Raw genomic sequence first — 18,352 nt, forward strand, 5'->3', positions numbered from 1 at the left:
CTTGGCAGCCTCTCCGCTTCCTGAGGCCAGATTCCCTTAAGGCTCCACGAGTCTTTTCATTCATCCACCTGCTTGTCACTTGCACAATCCCTGCACTGCCCTGCCCTTCGGGTCTGCCCATCCTCAGTATCTTGCCTTTCCACAGCTAATGAAGTCCCAACAAAAAACAAGCTTCCCAATAAAAACGAGCTTCCACATAAAAGTGACAGCAAATGTTTTTTGAAGTGGTTTTTATACTTTCCTAATTCTCCTAAAATAAAATAATATAATGTAGTATTGAAATAAAACTGTAGTTGCTTCACGGAACCGTCTGCCTTTGGTTAAACCAGGAGCGATGGTCTGCTTGCGGATTTATAGTTTCCTCTTTGGTCCTGAGCTGTCCTCTCATTAAAGGGAACACTGGTTGCCTGAACAGTCATACTTGCAACCATGACGCCTAAACATTGCTTTCTAGGCTTCCTCATCAGTTTCTTCCTGACTGGTGTAGCAGGTAAGTGCTTCGTTTCTTTTTAATTGCTCATAGCTTTGTCATCTGAGTCCGATCAAGGATCCGTTAGAAATGGCACTCGTGCTTTTTTGGACTTTATAAAGGCTACAGCTTTTGATGTCACTAAATGACCAGAAGAGGCATGGGGTTAGTGTCTATCTGCAGCTTGAAAGACCCCACATGTACTTAGTGAGTACCCACTAAAGAAAAGGCACTCTAGAGCGTGCAGAGACTTCATATAGAACAAATGCACATCTCTCTCTCTCTCTCTCTCTCTCTCTGGCTCCCACTCACTTTAGAATGTCTTTTACCTTGAAGGAACACTATATCATGGTGGTTACCAGCACAGGCTCCTAAGCCAAACTGTCATAGTCTGGACTTCAGCTCTGCCATTTTACCATATAGGAAAACTTGGGAAATTTACTTAACACCCCTGTGCCTCAATTTCCTCATCAGGAGAATGGGGATTCTAGGTCACTGTGAAGATTAAATGAATTAATATATGCCAAGTGCTTAGAGAAGTGCCTGGCACAGAATAGGGACCACAAACAACATGTGAGAATTAGCTTCTGGTGTTCTTGGAGGAAACTTCAGGCATGTAGAGCATCTTATCACCACCGCATACTTCTGAGCAAGCATAAGAATCCAAATTCACAATCGGGTATCTCTCAGTGTAAGCGATTCAAGTAACTTGCCAAGATGGTACAGTTGTCCAGTGACTAATACATTAAAGCAATTCCAGCCTTCATCTTCCAGAAATGTTTGGATTTGAGAAGACTGTGCCTCTGGTCCTTGGTAACAGCAAGGACTCATTTAGCAAAATATGGCAAGAATTCAAATGCTACCAAAATGTTCCCAGCTCTGCGTCTTACCAAGCCTGTAACGTTGAGTAAGAGATGCAATTTTTTAAAGCCTCAGCTTCCTCATCTGTAGAATGCAATAATAAAAATACCTTACTTGGCAGCTGTGGGAATTAAGTTGCAAAGCTTTGAACAAGGTACTTAATATAATGTTCATATATGTTTGATGTTTGATGAATGTCAGCAAGAAGAAGGAGGAGGAGGGAAGAAGGAAGAAGATAAGGTATACCCTAAGCTTCTAATTGGTCAGCCTCTTTCATTGGCTGCTCTCTCCCATGGCTTTGCTCTTGGTTTTCTGTTGGAGGAAAGAGGCAGACTCTGTAGCCAGACTGTCTGGAGGACAAGACTGGCTTCACCATTTGCTGCCTGGAAAGCTCCTTCAGGTCTCCCAGCCTTGGTTTTTTCAGTCTGTAAGAGGAAGACCATGATGCACAGTACCTTCCTCGTAGAAGAGCTGGGCAAATTAAATGTGTTGATGCAGATAAAGTCACTCGGTGCCTGGTGAAGAGCGAATTGTTCTTACTGTTAATGGTAGCAGTGATGTTACAAAAATGGGAGAAGCAATCCATAGACAGAGCGATAAAGTGCATGAAGCCATCTTTCTTCATGTTAGCAAATCAATTCTAGGCAGGCCTTCAGGAAATGGTGCCTGTTATCTCCTGAAAATTCCTGGAATTTTTAGGTTCTAAAGATGATCAGTCAGGCAGTGATATTTGTGAGCAAAATCAATGTGGCTGTAGACTCTTTCCAAGTACACAACACCCTTTGATGCACTGAAGGTGGTCCAAAAAATACAAGTGAAAACAAATTAAACAACAAATAACAGTATTCACACTATTTGGTTGGTAAGAATAAAGGCCCGAGGAAACAGCCTTGTTCACTTCAAAATAACAAATCTTGAAAGTTCAGAGCTGAGACCATGGGCTTGGGAGTATTTTTTTTCACCATCTCAATAAGGTGATACATTTGAGCAAAGACTTGAAGGAGGTGGAGAAATGAGCCATGTGAAATCCAGGGGGAGAGTAGACCAGGAAAAGGGAAGGACCAGTGCGGAGGCCCTAAGGTGAGGTCATGGGGGCATGGTGGAGCAAGTGAAGGAGTCAATGCTGCAAACACAAGGGGTCGGGGTGAACAGAAGATGAGGTCAGGGAGGAAACACGAGATATGCCTCCCAACTCCCTCTCCTTCTGCCCAACTTCTTATCCCTTAGAAGAAACCTTGAACCCTAAATCAGATTTTCCCGAAGTTCTCTTGCCTCTGTGCAACTAAAGGCAAGTGAGGTTGTCCCACCTATGTCGCATGATTTGAGGAAGAAAGCATAAGTCATACCAGTGCAAAATTATCCCATCTCCTGCCACGAGTAGTCTCAGAAACACTAGGTCCCCAGCAGGGTCTTGGGCAGTTTTCCTCATTCGCATGGCCATGTCATCTGAGGGATTATGCTTGGAGACTTGGAGCCAGCATGCAGGCAGGTAAATACAGCCATTAAGGAGTGGGACAGCAAGGGCAGACCTACCTGGAAGCAGGACCCAGAGATTGAGCAAGAACCTGAGAAAGGAGGGACTGAGTGCTGGGCTGAGGGCCTGGAGCCAGAATTGGTCCCTAGCAAATTTAGCTTGCGTAGTGCTAGTGTAGAGGTTCCTAAGAAGATGGTTGGTGGTCTTAGTGTGGGTCCTTCCTCTCAGTCATTATATTCCATCACTATTTGGGAATCAAATAAGAACAATATTTTTTCACTGCAACTTACTTCCCCTACAGCTTGGGAAATAGGGTGGGAAGATATCATGTACATGTTTAGGATCTGGAACTCATCATTCTAGGACTTTAGCGTGCCTCAAAATCATTGCATTGGAAATTCAAAATGTTGATTTCTGGGCTCCATCTCTACTATCTGCGCTTAGAGCAACTACTTTAGGGAATCCTGATGCGGGTATTCCATTGGAAACTACTGCTGGGAATAACGGTACTCCAAACAATGGTCAATGTTCTTCCTTCTATTATCTTAGGAACTCAGCCAGCCCATGACTCTCTGAAGCCTCAGAGGGTACGATTTCAGTCCCGAAATTTTCACAACATTTTGCAGTGGCAGCCTGGGAGGGAGCTTACTGGCAACAGCAGTGTCTATTTTGTGCAGTACAAAATGTAAGTAAATTGAGCTTCCTTCAGCTGATAGAGACAGCACTGGGATAACATGTTCTAGAATGCAATGGAGTGTCAGGATCCGAGCTTTTTCTCAGTTTCAGACGGGTTGAGAAGAAGCCAAGGTGGGATAGCAGTGACTTGTCTCCCCTGAAGGTTGCCTGGGGACTCCAAACGCATGATGGTGTGCAGTGCATTGGGCAGTTACTTCAGCCCTAGACCTGCACCAAGACCTCACAGGCTCAGCCTTTGCCTCCATGGTGGAGCCTGGCACATGGTGGGTTCTCAATAGATTTGTCAAGAGAATGTTGGAAGCAGTTTATTTAGCACGTAGCAAGTACTCAATGAGTGAAACTGTCACTAGTTGAAAAAGAAGTTAAGGTGTGGCAAACGTGGAGGTAAATGTGTAAAATAAGTTTTTAATTTAAAAGTCACTTTCAGGTGGATTTACTGTTTAGAAAATTGTTTTCAAACACTAATGACTCCCGTTAAGCATGAACACAAACCGGAGCACGCTGCTGCATGTTCCCCTCGCGTGATCTTCAGGCTACTCCTGTGGATCGTTACCAAAGCTCAGATATAATCTACTCCTTCCCCGGCTCAAGGCCTGGAAACAAACACATCTGATTTGAAAATGGCAGGTTTTTCCACTCCTATATTTCTGGGGGGTGAGGGGAGTTGAGGCTCTTCCTCCTCTGACAGTGAGACAGGAGATATTACAGTTTAGCTTTCATGTTTTTTCACTAGAAATTCAAAAAATCAAATGCAGCTATGGGCCAGAATAGTATTTTTTGTCCCATAAATTCATCCATGTCTCTCCAGCAAGGAGCAGGTCCTAGGTTGGATTTTTCTGCTAATTAATTTCAGAAGGACTATCCCCAGAAGCATCTCCATCTTTAACCACTGCTACTTCTCTCTACATATTCTATGTAGGGATTGCGAAATTTACAAAACTTTACAATGAACATTTCTCCATTACAAAAGTAGATTTGTGCATCGCTGGAGATACTTTCAGCGCGTCGGACGTAGAGATTGGTACGCTTTTTATACTTCCCCTTAAGCAGTATAAATAGGTCAGAAATGGACCTATTTGTGGTCCTACGTACTAAGAAGATTAGAAACTGTATTACCAGGAATCTAATGAAGATTAAACTTCAGGACCCCATGGAAGGATTTTATATTTATAAGTCTTTTCTTAAAGAGGACTCCAAAGCTGCTATGGCTTGAGTTTGTCTCCACCAAAACTCACGTTGAAATTTAATCCCCAGTGTGGTGGTGTTGGAAGCAGGTCATGGGGATGGAGCCCTCATGAAAGGCTTGGTACCATTCTTGCTGAAGTTGAGTGAGTTGTTACTCTTGCAAGACTGAATTAGTTCACATGCAATGTTTCTATGAGAGTGGATTGTGGTAAAGCCAGGATGCCCCTTGAGTGTTGCATCTGCCACGATCGGTTTTTCCCATTGACTTTCTCCACCATGTTCTCAGGCAGCATGAGAAGCTCTCACCAGAAGCCAGGTGGATGCTGGCACCACACTTCTTGTAACTTCCTAGGCTGCAGAATATGAGCTAAATAAACCTCTCTTCCTTATAAATTACCTAGCCTCAGGCGTTCTGTTATAGAAATGCTAAATGGACTAAGATTATATAAATTTCAGACTCCAGAATACCTGAATCCATTCCTGTCTCTAAGGGATTTTCAAGAGTGAAAACTTTCACTTTAGTGTATCCAGTTCATGAGCTATACTGTTATATCCCTTCCATTTAGAATAGGATGAACAATGAGATATTATATTAAAAAAGAAGTCAGTCATTACAGCTAAGTTAAAGACTTATTATAAGTAAATAAATAATAATTTTAAAACATCAAATTATGCTCAATACATGTTGTGGTTCTGCCTTAATTGTGATAGAATGAAACTGCTGTCAACATGTAGATTACTGAGTACAGATACTGTCAGTCTTCCTTATTATTTGTCTAGAAAGTTAGATTTCAAGTCTTTCAATAAATATTTTGAAAAACCTTTCTCCCCAGCCTCTAATTCCCTCTCCATTCCCCACCATCACTTTTTGCAGTGGTCTGATTCACGGCCGGTAAGGAAGTGAAGAGTGAATCTTCTCTTTGGCTATTACAACACCCGGTGGCCTGAGTCAACCTCTCTGCCTGTGGCCTCATTACCTTTTTTCAGGGGTTTCCCTCCCCATCTCCCAACCCCTAATTACAGGGCTCCATATATAGTCCTCACTACAAGTTCCCATCAGTCTTCAATAAACAGATTAAGCGTATATTTGGGTAAGTGACACCTGAGATGGAAAGTGGTAGCAACTTCTCAGAAGCAGCCACATTATTCAACAGCATGCTGAGGAGAAGTGGAGAAAAACCACAAACAGCCAAAACCTCAGAAAGGACGTGGAGAGTGAGTATTCAAAAATGGAAGTCAGCCCACACTCCAGAAAGAACATTTCGCCAAGTACTAACAAATAAAATAAAACCCTATGTTAGTGATAGAGGAGGATGTTTATCTTCCAGCAAGACAGCACTTTAGTTAATGCTGTGGTTTCTATGTGTCCCCCAAAACTTCATGTGTTGGAAACTTGATCCCCAATGCAGCAATGTTGAGAGGTGGAACTTTGGGGAGATGATTGGGTCATGAGGATTCTGCCCCCAGGAATGGATTCATCCATTGATGGATTAACGAATTAATGCGTAATTGAGGCAGTGGGCTAGTTATCACAAAAATGGGTCTGTTATTTTAAAAAAAAGCCATCTCTCTTGAACCCCTGTGATGTCCTGTGCCACCTTAAGTCTCTGCAGAGAGTCCCCATCAGCAAGAAGGTCCACACCAGATATGGTTCTTAAACATTAGACTTCCTAGCCTCCAAAACTCTAAGAAATAAATTCCTTTTCTTTATAAATTTCCCAGTCTCAGATATTCAGTTATTGCAACAGAAAATGGACTGAGACAGTTAATAAGAAGGAATATTTTTAAAGATTCTGAAGAGCAGCCATATGCTTTCATGGTGATATTGATACGAGCATCAGGTATAAAGAATTATTCGTCTGAAAATACTGAAGACTCCTTGAGTGGAGAAAAGAAACTCAGATCTTTGCCTTTTCCCTGCTACAGGTATGGACAGAGACAATGGAAAAATAAAGAGGACTGTTGGGGTATTGAAGAACTCTTTTGTGACCTTACCAATGAAACCTCAGACATACAGGAACCTTATTACGGGAGAGTGAAGGCGGCCTCAGCTGGGAGCTACTCAGACTGGAGCCTGACGCCACGGTTCACTCCCTGGTGGGAAAGTGAGTTCCATGGAGTTTCTTTGCCCTTGCTCTTCCTGCTTTTGGACAGCCCTCCCAAAGCATGACTAGTGACCACCAGGCCTTGTGCTTTGCTGAGGTCTACATCATTATCTCCATTTGGTCTAATTCTCAGAGCAACTCTAGGAGATAGCTTTTATTATCCTAATTTTCCAGTCCAGAACATCAAGATCAAATCTCATGGCCAGTATTATCCAAGTCAGGTTCAGATTTGCTGCTCTGAATGCAGAGCCTCCACTCCATCAATTTGTTACTGCGTGTGTATGTGTGTGTGTGTGTGTGTGTGTGTGTGTGTCTCCCTTTGTCACCCAGGCTGGAGTGCAGTGGCACAATCTCAGCTTGCAACCTCTGCCTCCAAGGTTCAAGTGATTCTCCAGTCTCAGCCTCCCGAGTGCCTAGGATTACAAGCGTGTGCCACCACACCTGGCTAATTTTTGTATTTTTAGTAGAGATGGGGTTTCACCATGTTGGCCAGGCTGGTCTCAAACTCCTGACTTCAGGAGATCCACCTCCCTTGGCTTCCCAAAGTGCTGGGATTACAGGTGTGAGCCACCACACCCAGCCCCCAAAAAAGTATTTTTAAACAGCAGAATTTGTCACAGTGCCCTCGTCCTTTCCCAAACACGAGGGTTAAGTTCCTGAAAATACTCATATTAGAAGAATTTTCTGTTGAGGAAATTAAGACTTTTAGTCACCTCCCCAAAAAGGCAGACCAAAAATGCTCTCTCAGTATCCATCCTGAATGATATTTATTCCTCATCTGGTTTAGTCACAGTCATAGAATAATATAATCTAAGATGTAGGTGATAAAATTAACCATTACCAACAGACCTTGTATAAAATAGTAGAGAAAAGAAAGAGAGAGAAGGGGTTCAATGTGTAGGTAGAAAGATGTGCATAAACAGAACAGGAAAGAATATAAAGGGATTTACCACAATCCTTGTAATTGCAACTCATCACGAAGCCGTAATTAATATTCATAACTTCTTCCCTCATTACAAACTCAACATTCACTTTCTTTTCAGCCAGCAATTGAACTCAGAAAAAGGCATTTTCCCCCAACTCTCTAATTAGCAGGAGGTGGAACAGAGTTGAGCAAACTAATTCATGGTAACTCTCACATTGTTTCTTGGATAAATTGAAATTCAAGGTCAATACACTCAACTAGCAATTCTCTAGCTGAGGAAAAGGAGATTTCATGACTAAACTGATGAACACCAGTGGGGGAAGTTCACACATCAGTTTGATTCTTATATTCAAGCTTAGAAATAGGGTCACATTCAGATTTACTTATCAAACGAAGCCCTCTCCAGTCTGTGCCATTAAGCCAGCCAGGTATGAATAGCCAAAGACATTGGCTGACACAGTTTAGCTCAATTCTATTTAAACTGGGATAGTGTTAAGAAGGGTTTGTGTTTTCTCTATATGACTATTCTCCCTAAAAAAGAATCAGAAAAGAAAAGAAAAAGCTTTAGACCAGGTCCTTTAAAAAGCCATTTTATTTTATTGCAGGGCCTCTTAGTAGAAGAATAAGAAACCCAGTCTATAAATAGCTGCTACTCTTGTTGATGCAATAGTGAGGGGAACCATCCGCTCAGCTGCCTCCTCATCCCCGGCTTTGCATCCTCTTACCACAGCTCCTAAGGCTTTCTGAAGAACATATTTCAAAAAACATGTTTCTACGTCCTCAGTACAGCATGTTCCTGGCATCTGTGATATAGACTAATGAGCCAGCTGCATGCATTGGCTCCTCTGACACCCAATTTGAGCAGCATGATGTTATCTTAGATTAAGAAGTTCAGATTTATGGTGTCTATCTAGAGACAAAGCAGATTTTAAAGATAAAATAAAATAAGCCTTCTTGAGTTAAAAGCAGCATTTGATACTTAGTGAAATTTCAATATTATTTGACTCTAGAATTGCTTGGATTAAAAATAGATGTGAAGGCCAGGTGCAGTGACTCCATGCCTGTAATCCCAGCACTTTGGGAGGCCAAGGCGGGAGGATCACTTGAGGCAAAGAAGAGAGCATTCCAAGCAAAGGGAACAGCATTTGCAAAGGCCCTCTGGCATACAACGGGTGTAGTGAATAAGAGCATGCAGGAAGGAGTCCACAATGGCTGGGACTGGAAAGGTAGGCCAGGTACAAAAAATTTTTAAGGAGTTGTGACTTCCTCCAGAAAAATGTAATTTTACTTAGGAGCCACATGATCAGACTTGTGTATAGAAAAGATCATTTTGACTATATTTGGGGAGCAGGTTGGATGTGGATAAGTGAAGTCGTGAGTTACTAATAATTATCTACAGGAGACAGAATTTGGTTGATGAAAAGGACTAGAGAAAATTTATTCCTGGAGGAACATTTAGGAAGAAAAATTTCAAGACGGGGTGCTAGATCAGATGTAATGGTGAAGAGAACACGTCAAAGAAGACCTCTAAGTTCCTTGAATGCATAATTAGATGAATCGCTGAGATGTTTTTGATGGGGTTTAAAGACCAGTTTGGTGGAATGCAAGGTAATAGAGATTATGAGCTTGGTTTTGAGTTTGTTAAGTTTAAGATGCTTTTTTGGACTTATCTCTTCAGATCCAAGACCCAAAGGTAAAGTCTCTATTAGAGACAAAAATTTGTGAGTCATTTCATGCACATAGCACAGTGGGCATTGATAGGACTGCTTAGGGAGAGAGTATTGAGTGAGAGATAGTTTTGAGTAAGACCAGATATTGCGGGACTCTCACCCAAAGATGCCTGAGTAAGAAAAATCTTAAAAGAAGGCTGAGAAGGAATAGCCAAAGATGTGGGAGGAAATCTGTGGGCTGATATGTCCATGAATAGTGTGAAAAGGTAATATTTCAAGGAGAGAGCTGTTAAAGAGTAAAGTGCTATGAGGTCAAATAATTCTGACTTGGTCTTGTAACACAATCACAATCCGGTGAATGAGTCAAGAAATTTGCAACTGATTGCAAAACTGATTTTGCAATCAGTTGCAAAATCTAGCATCACAGATCACAAACCAGGAACCCTGTGATGTCCACAGGCTGACTCACTGATAGGTCAACGTCTAAAATGTGTGCCTCACTACAAAAGGGATGTGTACTTAAAGTAAACTATCATATTTAAACAATTGAAATGTAAGATCGTGAATTCATACATTCAAAAGACAGGTTCCATATGCACATGATTAAAAGAAAAGTCTTGGAAACAAGATGGCAGGCTTGCAGTGAGGAGTTGTCAAGGAATGGAAATTGGTATGCCTAGAAGCAAATTTTAAAAGCAATTTCTCTTCAGAATGTCTTTTTTCATACTACTTGATAAACATCTTGAAAGACTGTGGCTGTAGCTGCAGTAGAATTGGTAATATTAAAAAGATCTTGAAACATTTCCAATCCAAAAGATGATCTCTCACAGTGTTGCCCTGGCTGGTCTTGAGCTCCTGGGCTCAAGCAATCCTCCTCCCTCAGCCTCCCACAGTGCTGGAATTACAGGAGTGAGCCACCACACCCTGCCAATTATCATTTTTTTAGAAACAGGGTCTCACTCTATTGCACAAGCTAGAGTGCAGTGGTATGGTCATAGTTCACTGTAGCCTCAGCCTCCTAGGCTCAAGTGATCCTCTAGCTTTAGCCTCCCAAGTAGCTAGGATTGCAGGTACATACCACTTTGCCCAGCTAATTTTCAAAAATTTTTTGTAGAGATGATGTCTCGCCCGGGCCTCTCCCAGATTGGCCTCAAACTCCTGGCCTTGAGCAATTCTATTTCTCCCTTGGCCTCCCAAAGTGTTTGGATTACACCAAGCCACCATGCCTGGTCTTTAAAAACTTTTTTTAATATTATCCTAATCCATGCATAATTAGGAAGTTCCCCAGTGATATCAAACAAGAAAATAAAATATGTGTAAATGATTTTTTTAAAAAATAATAAAAGAAAAATTTTCAGTAATTATAGTTTGGGCCAGAAGGGGAAGATGCTATCTGGCTTAAATATAAATATTTTAGAAAAAAAATACACAATAGTATTTAATCCTGTCATAGTTATCTTCAGCGAATTTCTACCAATTGAGTTCTAAACACCTGAGTCACACACAAGAAAGGCAGTTTTTTGGGTGCTAAATATGTGACAAGAATGTTAGAAGTATGTTTTTATCTGGGAGAAAATTGATCACACATGATATTCTCCTACGAAACTGAGCAGTGATTCAATCTCACCTCACAAGTGGTAGGTAAGTGTTCTATGGTGGTCTGCTGAATTTGGAGCATGGGAAGCACAAACGAGATTAAATACCCACCGGTTCGGAGGATTCTAGTGTAAACAAAGGGAGAATTCCTTTTCCTTCGAGCAATTAGGAAAATGTCCAATATAGTTGGAAAGTGATTTAAAAAGCTGTGGTTCTAAATTAAATAGCCTGGGAGTAGGAAACTCTCCTCTTCTAAAACACTAAGAAATTCCAGATAAAATAAAACATATTTTCCAAACTCCACAGAGAAGCAAAAATGAAAATAAAGGGAATTCTCGGGGGCCAAAGCAAAGTAAACGGAAATAAAGGGGAAGAAGAGGATAAACACAGTGAAGCCCGAGCTGCCCTGAGGGCATGTGCTGGACGTGGGAACTAGACCCTGAGTGGTAACATCCACTCCTAGGACAAAAGACAAGGTTTTAGGCCAGCACAAGGTAGGGAGTTAGTTACAACAAATACCCCAACAAAAATCTTAGAACCTCCAAGGGCTACCCTGTCCATAAAAAGGCAGACTAGCCTGGGTTTGGTGGCATGCACCTGTAATCTCAGCTACTCAGGAAGCTGAGGGAGAACCACTTGAGTACGGGAGTTCGAGACCAGCCTGGGAAACCTAATGAGATCCCGTCTCAAAAAAAAACTCAAAACCAAACAAACAAACAAAAAAAGGGAGACTAAAAAAAGCCCTTCCAATAAAGAGAGAAAAGTCATTTGTGTGTTTCCATCTTTACTCTGCTAAGAATCTAATGCCCCCTAAATTCATAAAGGTTTGAGATTCAAATTCATGTGCAATTTTCTTTTTTTTTTCTTTTTTTTTTTTTTAATTGCATTTTAGGTTTTGGGGTACATGTGAATAACATGCAAGGTTGTTGCATAGGTGCATACGTGGCAGTATGATTTGCTGCCTCCCTCCCCTTCACCTATATCTGGCATTTCTCCCCATGCTATCCCTCCCCAACTCCCCACCCCCCCACTATCCCCCCTCCCCCCCAACAGACCCCCGTGTATAGTGCTCCCCTCCCTGTGTCCATGTTTTCTCCTTGTTCAACACCTGCCTATGAGTGAGAACATGTGGTGTTTGATTTTGTGTTCTTGTATCAGTTTGCTGAGAATGATGTTTTCCAGGTTCATCCATGTCCCTACGAAGGATGTGAACTCCTCCTTTTTAATGGCTGCATAATATTCCATGGTGTATATGGCAATTTTCTTTTTTTATGTTTTATGTTTGTTTTTGTTTTTTAACATGGGGTCTCACTATGCTGCCCAGGCTGCAGTACAGTGGCATGATCATAGCTCACTGCAGCCTCAGCCTCCCTCAGCTCAGGTGAGCCTCCCACTGCAGCCACCCGAATAGCTGGGACTACAGGCATGCATGCCACCATGCCAGCTAATTTTTGTTTTTTTTTTTGTTTGTTTGTTTTGGTAGAGATGCAGCTTATCCATGTTGCCCAGGCTGCTCTCAAACTCCTGAGCTCATGAAATCTGCCCACCTTGGCCTCCCAAAGTGCCAGGATTACAGGCATGAGCCACCACACCCAGCCTACATATACAATTTTCATGTTTCAGAAAACATCAACTTAAGATTGTTCCAGGTTGATGGTGCCACAGAACACCCTGCGGAAGCAAAGCCAAATTCTTAAACCAGAGTTCAGAGCAAGCCAGCACATATGTGGTCATTTGATTTACACCCATGGTGCAGTTCAGTGGAGTAACTATGGCTACCTTCCTGGAGTTGAGTAATTGGAGAAAACATAAAGGAGGCTTCTGGCTGTTTGTAATGTTCTTTCTTGATCTTGGTGTTTCCTATACAGGAGTATTTGTTTGTAAAGATTTTTGAGTCAAATCTATATTTATTTGTCTGTATCTATCTTATAGGTCAACAAAAATTATTTAAAACTTAAAAATTCAAACCAAAACTACAAAAAAGAAAATATCAACTTTTAACGTGTGCTTACAAGAAAAACACAAAGACCATATGCAAGTTTGGAAGAAACAAACACTAACCTGAACAACACTTCAAATATTTGCAAACTTAGAATCAGATAATGAAATGAATATGTTTAAACTTATAGCAGAGGGAATAAAATCATAATCAAAGGACAAAATATTATTGGTTTCAAGACCAGGTTGATTGAAAGAGATCCAAATAAATCCCACAGAAATGAAAAATACATAATTATTAAAATGTTTTTTAAAATATTTATTTTCATAACAGGAACAAATTGGTGGGCTGGAAGGCAGATCCGAAGAAATCAGTCAAAATGCAACAACTAGGAAGACAGATGAAACAAATTTTAAAAAGGTTAAGACACATGGAAAACAGAATAAGAAATTCTAACAGATGATGAATTGAAATTCCAAAAGAAAAGCATGTATCTACACATGTGTGTATGTGTGTGTGTTCGTGTGCGCACACACACATGCACATAGAGAGAGAAAGAGGCAGAGATGCAGAGAGGAGAAAGAATGGTTCATTTTAAAGAATTATAAAAGATGTGAATCTATAAATAGAAAGTACAATAAATATCATACAAGAAAACCACAGATTCATACTTAGCAGTATTATAGTGAATCTGGGACAATTAAAGTGACTATCTAATTCTCTTTCTTATTTTATAATGATTTTGATTATTGGTAATAAAATGCATGAGCCAAAGTTTCTCTCTTTTGTTTCTTCCAACACTATTCCAGAGTATGAGACATAATCCTGTTGAATTAATTTTATAGCTACAAGTCTTCAAATGGTTTTAGAGCTGCTTTGAAATTTTACATGCTTGAAGACCTATATAATATTTGCCTTAGTCTATGACCTCTCCTCAAATAGATTTTCATATTTCACTTTCCAAAACAATAACTGAGAGCTATGGAAACTGTTGATAAATGTCTTTCTAAAGCTGAAACAGAAAGTGTTAGTCTTTGCAAATAAAAAATTATCTTCAAAGAAACTTCTCAGATATTTGTGTTTTAGATGTCAGTAGTATCTCTTCATAATAATTTTTTATGAAGTCAGATTTCTGAATTAATGTTGATTTGTCACTATACATAATGTGTCTGTATATAATACATTCCTTTGACGATTTGTCAAAATTTTATTATTTTTCTCCAGCAAAAATAGATCCTCCAGTTATGAATATAACTCAAGTCGATGGATCGTTGTTGGTAATTCTCCATGCTCCAAATTTACCATATAGATACCAAAAGGAAAAAAATGTATCTATAGAAGATTACTATGAATTAGTATACCGAGTTTTTATAATTAACAATTCACTAGAAAAGGTAAGTTCAGATAAATAGATTTATTTAGTGTTTTTTTCTTGTTTCCTTAGCCAATATTTTGGTCATAGTAGATGTCCTCTTCTGCTACTCTGCCTCCTCTTATTTTTTCTTATCTTTAATTCCTTCTTGCTCTCAACCAGCATTAATCCGTGGTTGTGCTGGCATCACCATTAGAATGTGTGAGTGCACTTTTGGTCCTTCGGTTTGTCTCCACAGTCTTCCCTGCGCATCTAAAGACTGGTATTAACAGTATCGAATCCCATGTGACTGTCACAAATATTTATTTGTATGGACTTTGCATACCTTATTTTATTTATTTATTTTTAGAGTGGGTTTCACTCTGTCACCCAGGCTGGAGTACAGTGGTAATCACAGCTCACTGTAGCCTCTAACTTCTGGGCTCAAGTGATCCTCCTGCTTCAGCCTCCTGAGTAGCTGGGACCACAGACTTGCACCATCACATCCAGCTTTTTTTTTTTTTTTTTGGAGATGCAAGGTCTCACCATGTTGCCCAGGCTGGTGTCAAACTCCTGCCCTCAATCGATACCCCTGCCTCGGTCTCCCAAAGTACTGGGATTACAGGCATGAACCACCATGCCCAGCCTCACACCTTACTTTTTGAATCACATGATTATATATTTATGTGTTTTGCTGTGATTTTTGCTATTTTTTTTTTTTTGAGACAGGGTCTGGCTTTGTTACCCAGGCTGGAGTGCAGTGGTGCAATCACAGCTCACTGCAGCCTTGACATCCTGGGCTCAAATGATCCTCCCACCTCAGCTTTACAAGTAACACACCAACTACAGGTGTGCGCCACCATCCCCAGCTATGTTTTTTGTACTTCTAGTAGAGACAAGTTCTGGTCATGTTGCCAAGCTGATCTTGAACTCCTAGGCTCAACTGATCCACCTGCCTTGGCCTCTCAAACTGCTGGCATTGCAAACATGAGCCACCATACCCTGTCTTGCTGTGGTATTCTAATCCACCATCAGTACTTCGGTCTGGATTTGGTGGATAATTGAATTTGTTCCTTTTTTGGCATCATCTAAGATGAGGGATTTTTTATTGTAAGGTGCAGAAACCCCAGTTCAACTTGTTTAGAAACAAAAGAGGAGGGGAGGGATTATTAGGAGATAGGCAAACAATCTCAGGGACAGAAGCAGGACATGGAGTGCCCGCAGGCTTAGCGGTGACTGAGAAGGGAAACGGAAGTAGTCCTAAGGGATTCTGCTCTGTCTCTCAGACTTTCTGTCTCTCTGCGGCCACAGTTGCATGCTTACAGTCAGCTCTGCTCATCTACACCATTCTCATTTCACACTTCAAATTCTTAAAAAGATGGCCAGGCAGGGTGGCTCATGCCTGTAATCCCAGCACTTTGGGAGGCCGAGGCAGGCAGATCATTTGAGGTCAGGAGTTGAAGACTTGCCTGGCCAACTTGGTGAAACCCCATCTCTACTGCAGATACAAAGATTAGCCGGGCATGGTAGTGCACGTCTGCAATCCCAGCTACTCGGGAGGCTGAGGCATGAGAATCCCTTGTACCTGAGAGGCAGAGGTTGCAGTCAGCCAAAATAGTGCCACTGCACTCCAGGCTGGGTGACAGACTGAAACTGTGTCTCAAAAAAACAAACAAAATTCTTAAAAAGAAGACTCTAACCACGGGGTCAACCAGCTCCCAGCCCTCAAAGAGAAGTCAAGTTCACCTACACAGCTACTTGCCCTGTCCCTTTACCAAGCTATGGCCTAGGACTCTAGGGAAGAAGGGTGTGTCTAGGAAGAAATCCCACAACCCAGCCACAACTGTGACCATATACAACTTGTTAATTTATACAAAAATACAGCTCTGATTTAATGGCAACCACTTGTCATCTGATTTTTTTCTCTCTTGTGTGTAGGAGAAAAAGGTTTATGAAGGGACTCACAGAGTTGTTGAAATTGAAGCTCTAACACCACACTCCAGCTACTGTGTAGTGGCTGAAATATATCAGCCCATGTTAGACAGAAGTCAGAGAAGCGAAGAGAGATGTGTGGAAACTCCATGACTTGTGGGCACTCAACAATGTGGAAATGCTCAAGCTCCCTGAGAATGGGATGACTATGTTTGAAGGATCTTATTTAAAGTTGTTTTTGTATTTTCTTAAAGCAATATTCACTGTTACACCTTGGGGACTTCTTTGTTTATCCATTCTTTCATCCTTTATATTTCATTTATAAACTATATTTGAGCAACATTCTCTCCAAAAATCAAAATTTAAAAGACGAGGCAGAGAATAAAGGGTTCTATGAAATTCAGAATTTTATTTCTGAATGTAACATCCCTAATAACAACTTTCATTCTTCTAAGACAGCAAAATAAAAATTTAACAACCAAGGAATAGTATTTAAGAAAATGTTGAAATAATTTTTTGAAAATAGCATTACAGACTGAGGCAGTCCCGAAGCAATCATTTTTCACTCTCTTATAGAGCCAGTTAAATTGGCATTGTTATACCAATTTAAAATTTCTATATGGATGAATATTTTTCATATATTTCTATTTTCTATGAATATACTTTTTATATATGTATTTATTATTATTAAATATTTCTACTTAATAAATCAAAATTTTGTTTCAAATTCTATTCTATCTAAATAAGAACAGATTTTGGGCTAAAAAAACTCATGATTTCCAGATTGATAGCTGAATTAAGACTATCAACAATAAGGAAGTCTACGCAACACAATTGTCCCTCATTTAAGACCTACATTAAGATTTTCTTTTCTATTTTTGCTTTGTTTAGTTTTTAATCCTGTCTTAGAAGAATTTATCTTTATTCTCAAAATTAAATGTAATACTTTTTAGCGACAAAGAAGAAAAGAAACCCCATTACTCAACCCTTCTGGCCAAGACTATCTTGCTCGTGGTGCCTTCCTCATCTCTACATAGGAAGATCCCATGAATGGTGGTTATTGGGAACTGCTGAAGTCTAAGCAGAGAACTCAGCTTGAAGCTGGAAGCACACAGGGGTAGCAGGAGAAGAACTGGTGTTGGTAGGTGCCTACAGAGACTATAGAGCTAGACAAAGCCCTCCAAACTGGCCCCTCCTGCCCATCTGCCTCTCCTGAGTAGCTATCTGGTGGCCTAAGGCTCAACATGGTCAACAGAAAGCTGCCTCCTTCACTTGAGACTTAGTCATTGTATATGTTTAAGATTGTCTTTCTAGGGCGGAGATACATATCAGGGAACATTTATACAATTCCCCATGAAAATTGTTCCAAAGTGTGATAACAATGTAGTCGGTGCTTCCAGTTATATACAAGTACTCAGTGATGAGTGGATTAAAAAATATTCCAAAATGTACTGGGGGGTAGGGGAGAATAAGAGGCGGAGGAGCAAGAGCTAGAGAACTGGTTTCCTTGCTTCCCTGTATGGTCAAAAAACATTGATTTGAGCACAGATGCGGGGACTGAAAAAAAAATTTACTTTTATCTCTGTTTTTGAATTCTTATTATTTATGTTTTACTTACTACCTTTTTTGCCTTTTGTGGGGAGGGTGATGAATCAAGAGCAGTGGGGTGGGTGGGGAGTAAGTAAAATTTCAAACAGCATTTTAGTGAATGCAATTCAGGAGTCCTGAAGCCTGACTTAAAAAAAAAAACCAAAATTCACGTACAGTTTTTTCATGAAAGTGATTAGATAACATCAGGTTTTGTTCGCATGTTGTTTGCCTTGCTTTTGCTTTTGTGCTTAGGCAAGTACAAAATACTCTGTGAAAATCATCATTGTCATCTTCTTCATTGTGTTGGGGATATATTTTCACACTATTTCAATAAATCTTTAATTATTTGCTTTGCATTTTGGAATGTTTGTTATTTGAGCTTTTAAAAGAAGGATACAATGTTTAAGTCCACCGGATGAAATTCCAAGTAAACATCTCAGGTCCACGTGAAGTTCCAATCAGGAAGAAGCAGTGTTGAGCCGGAATGAGCTTGCCCTGTGATAGAATGCAATCCCAGTCTTAGAGCTGCTCAGGCCAAAAGCTTTGAGGTCATCTTTGT

The 18,352-nt window shown here is 40.5% G+C and overlaps 1 protein-coding gene across 2 annotated transcripts; it reads left to right on the forward strand.

Moving 5' to 3' along the window:
• The first annotated feature begins 357 nt into the window (after positions 1-357).
• On the forward strand, positions 358-18,149 carry IL22RA2 (interleukin 22 receptor subunit alpha 2). Of its 2 annotated transcripts, none has more exons than XM_012474370.3 (5): positions 358-490; positions 3,354-3,489; positions 6,612-6,790; positions 14,145-14,314; positions 16,210-18,149. In XM_012474370.3, exons 1-5 carry the CDS (start codon positions 430-432, stop codon positions 16,354-16,356), a joined length of 693 nt encoding a protein of 230 aa, XP_012329793.2. In that variant the 5' UTR covers positions 358-429; the 3' UTR covers positions 16,357-18,149. The 2 variants fall into 2 exon arrangements, with proteins under 2 accessions (XP_012329793.2, XP_012329794.2); XM_012474371.2 differs by having other exon boundaries at positions 17,157-17,751.
• Positions 18,150-18,352: the final 203 nt, after the last annotated feature.

Source organism: Aotus nancymaae, unplaced genomic scaffold (genome assembly GCF_030222135.1).
Source record: "Aotus nancymaae isolate 86718 unplaced genomic scaffold, 86718_ANA_hifiasm-v0.15.2.pri h1tg000040l, whole genome shotgun sequence".
Lineage (NCBI taxonomy): Eukaryota > Metazoa > Chordata > Mammalia > Primates > Aotidae > Aotus > Aotus nancymaae.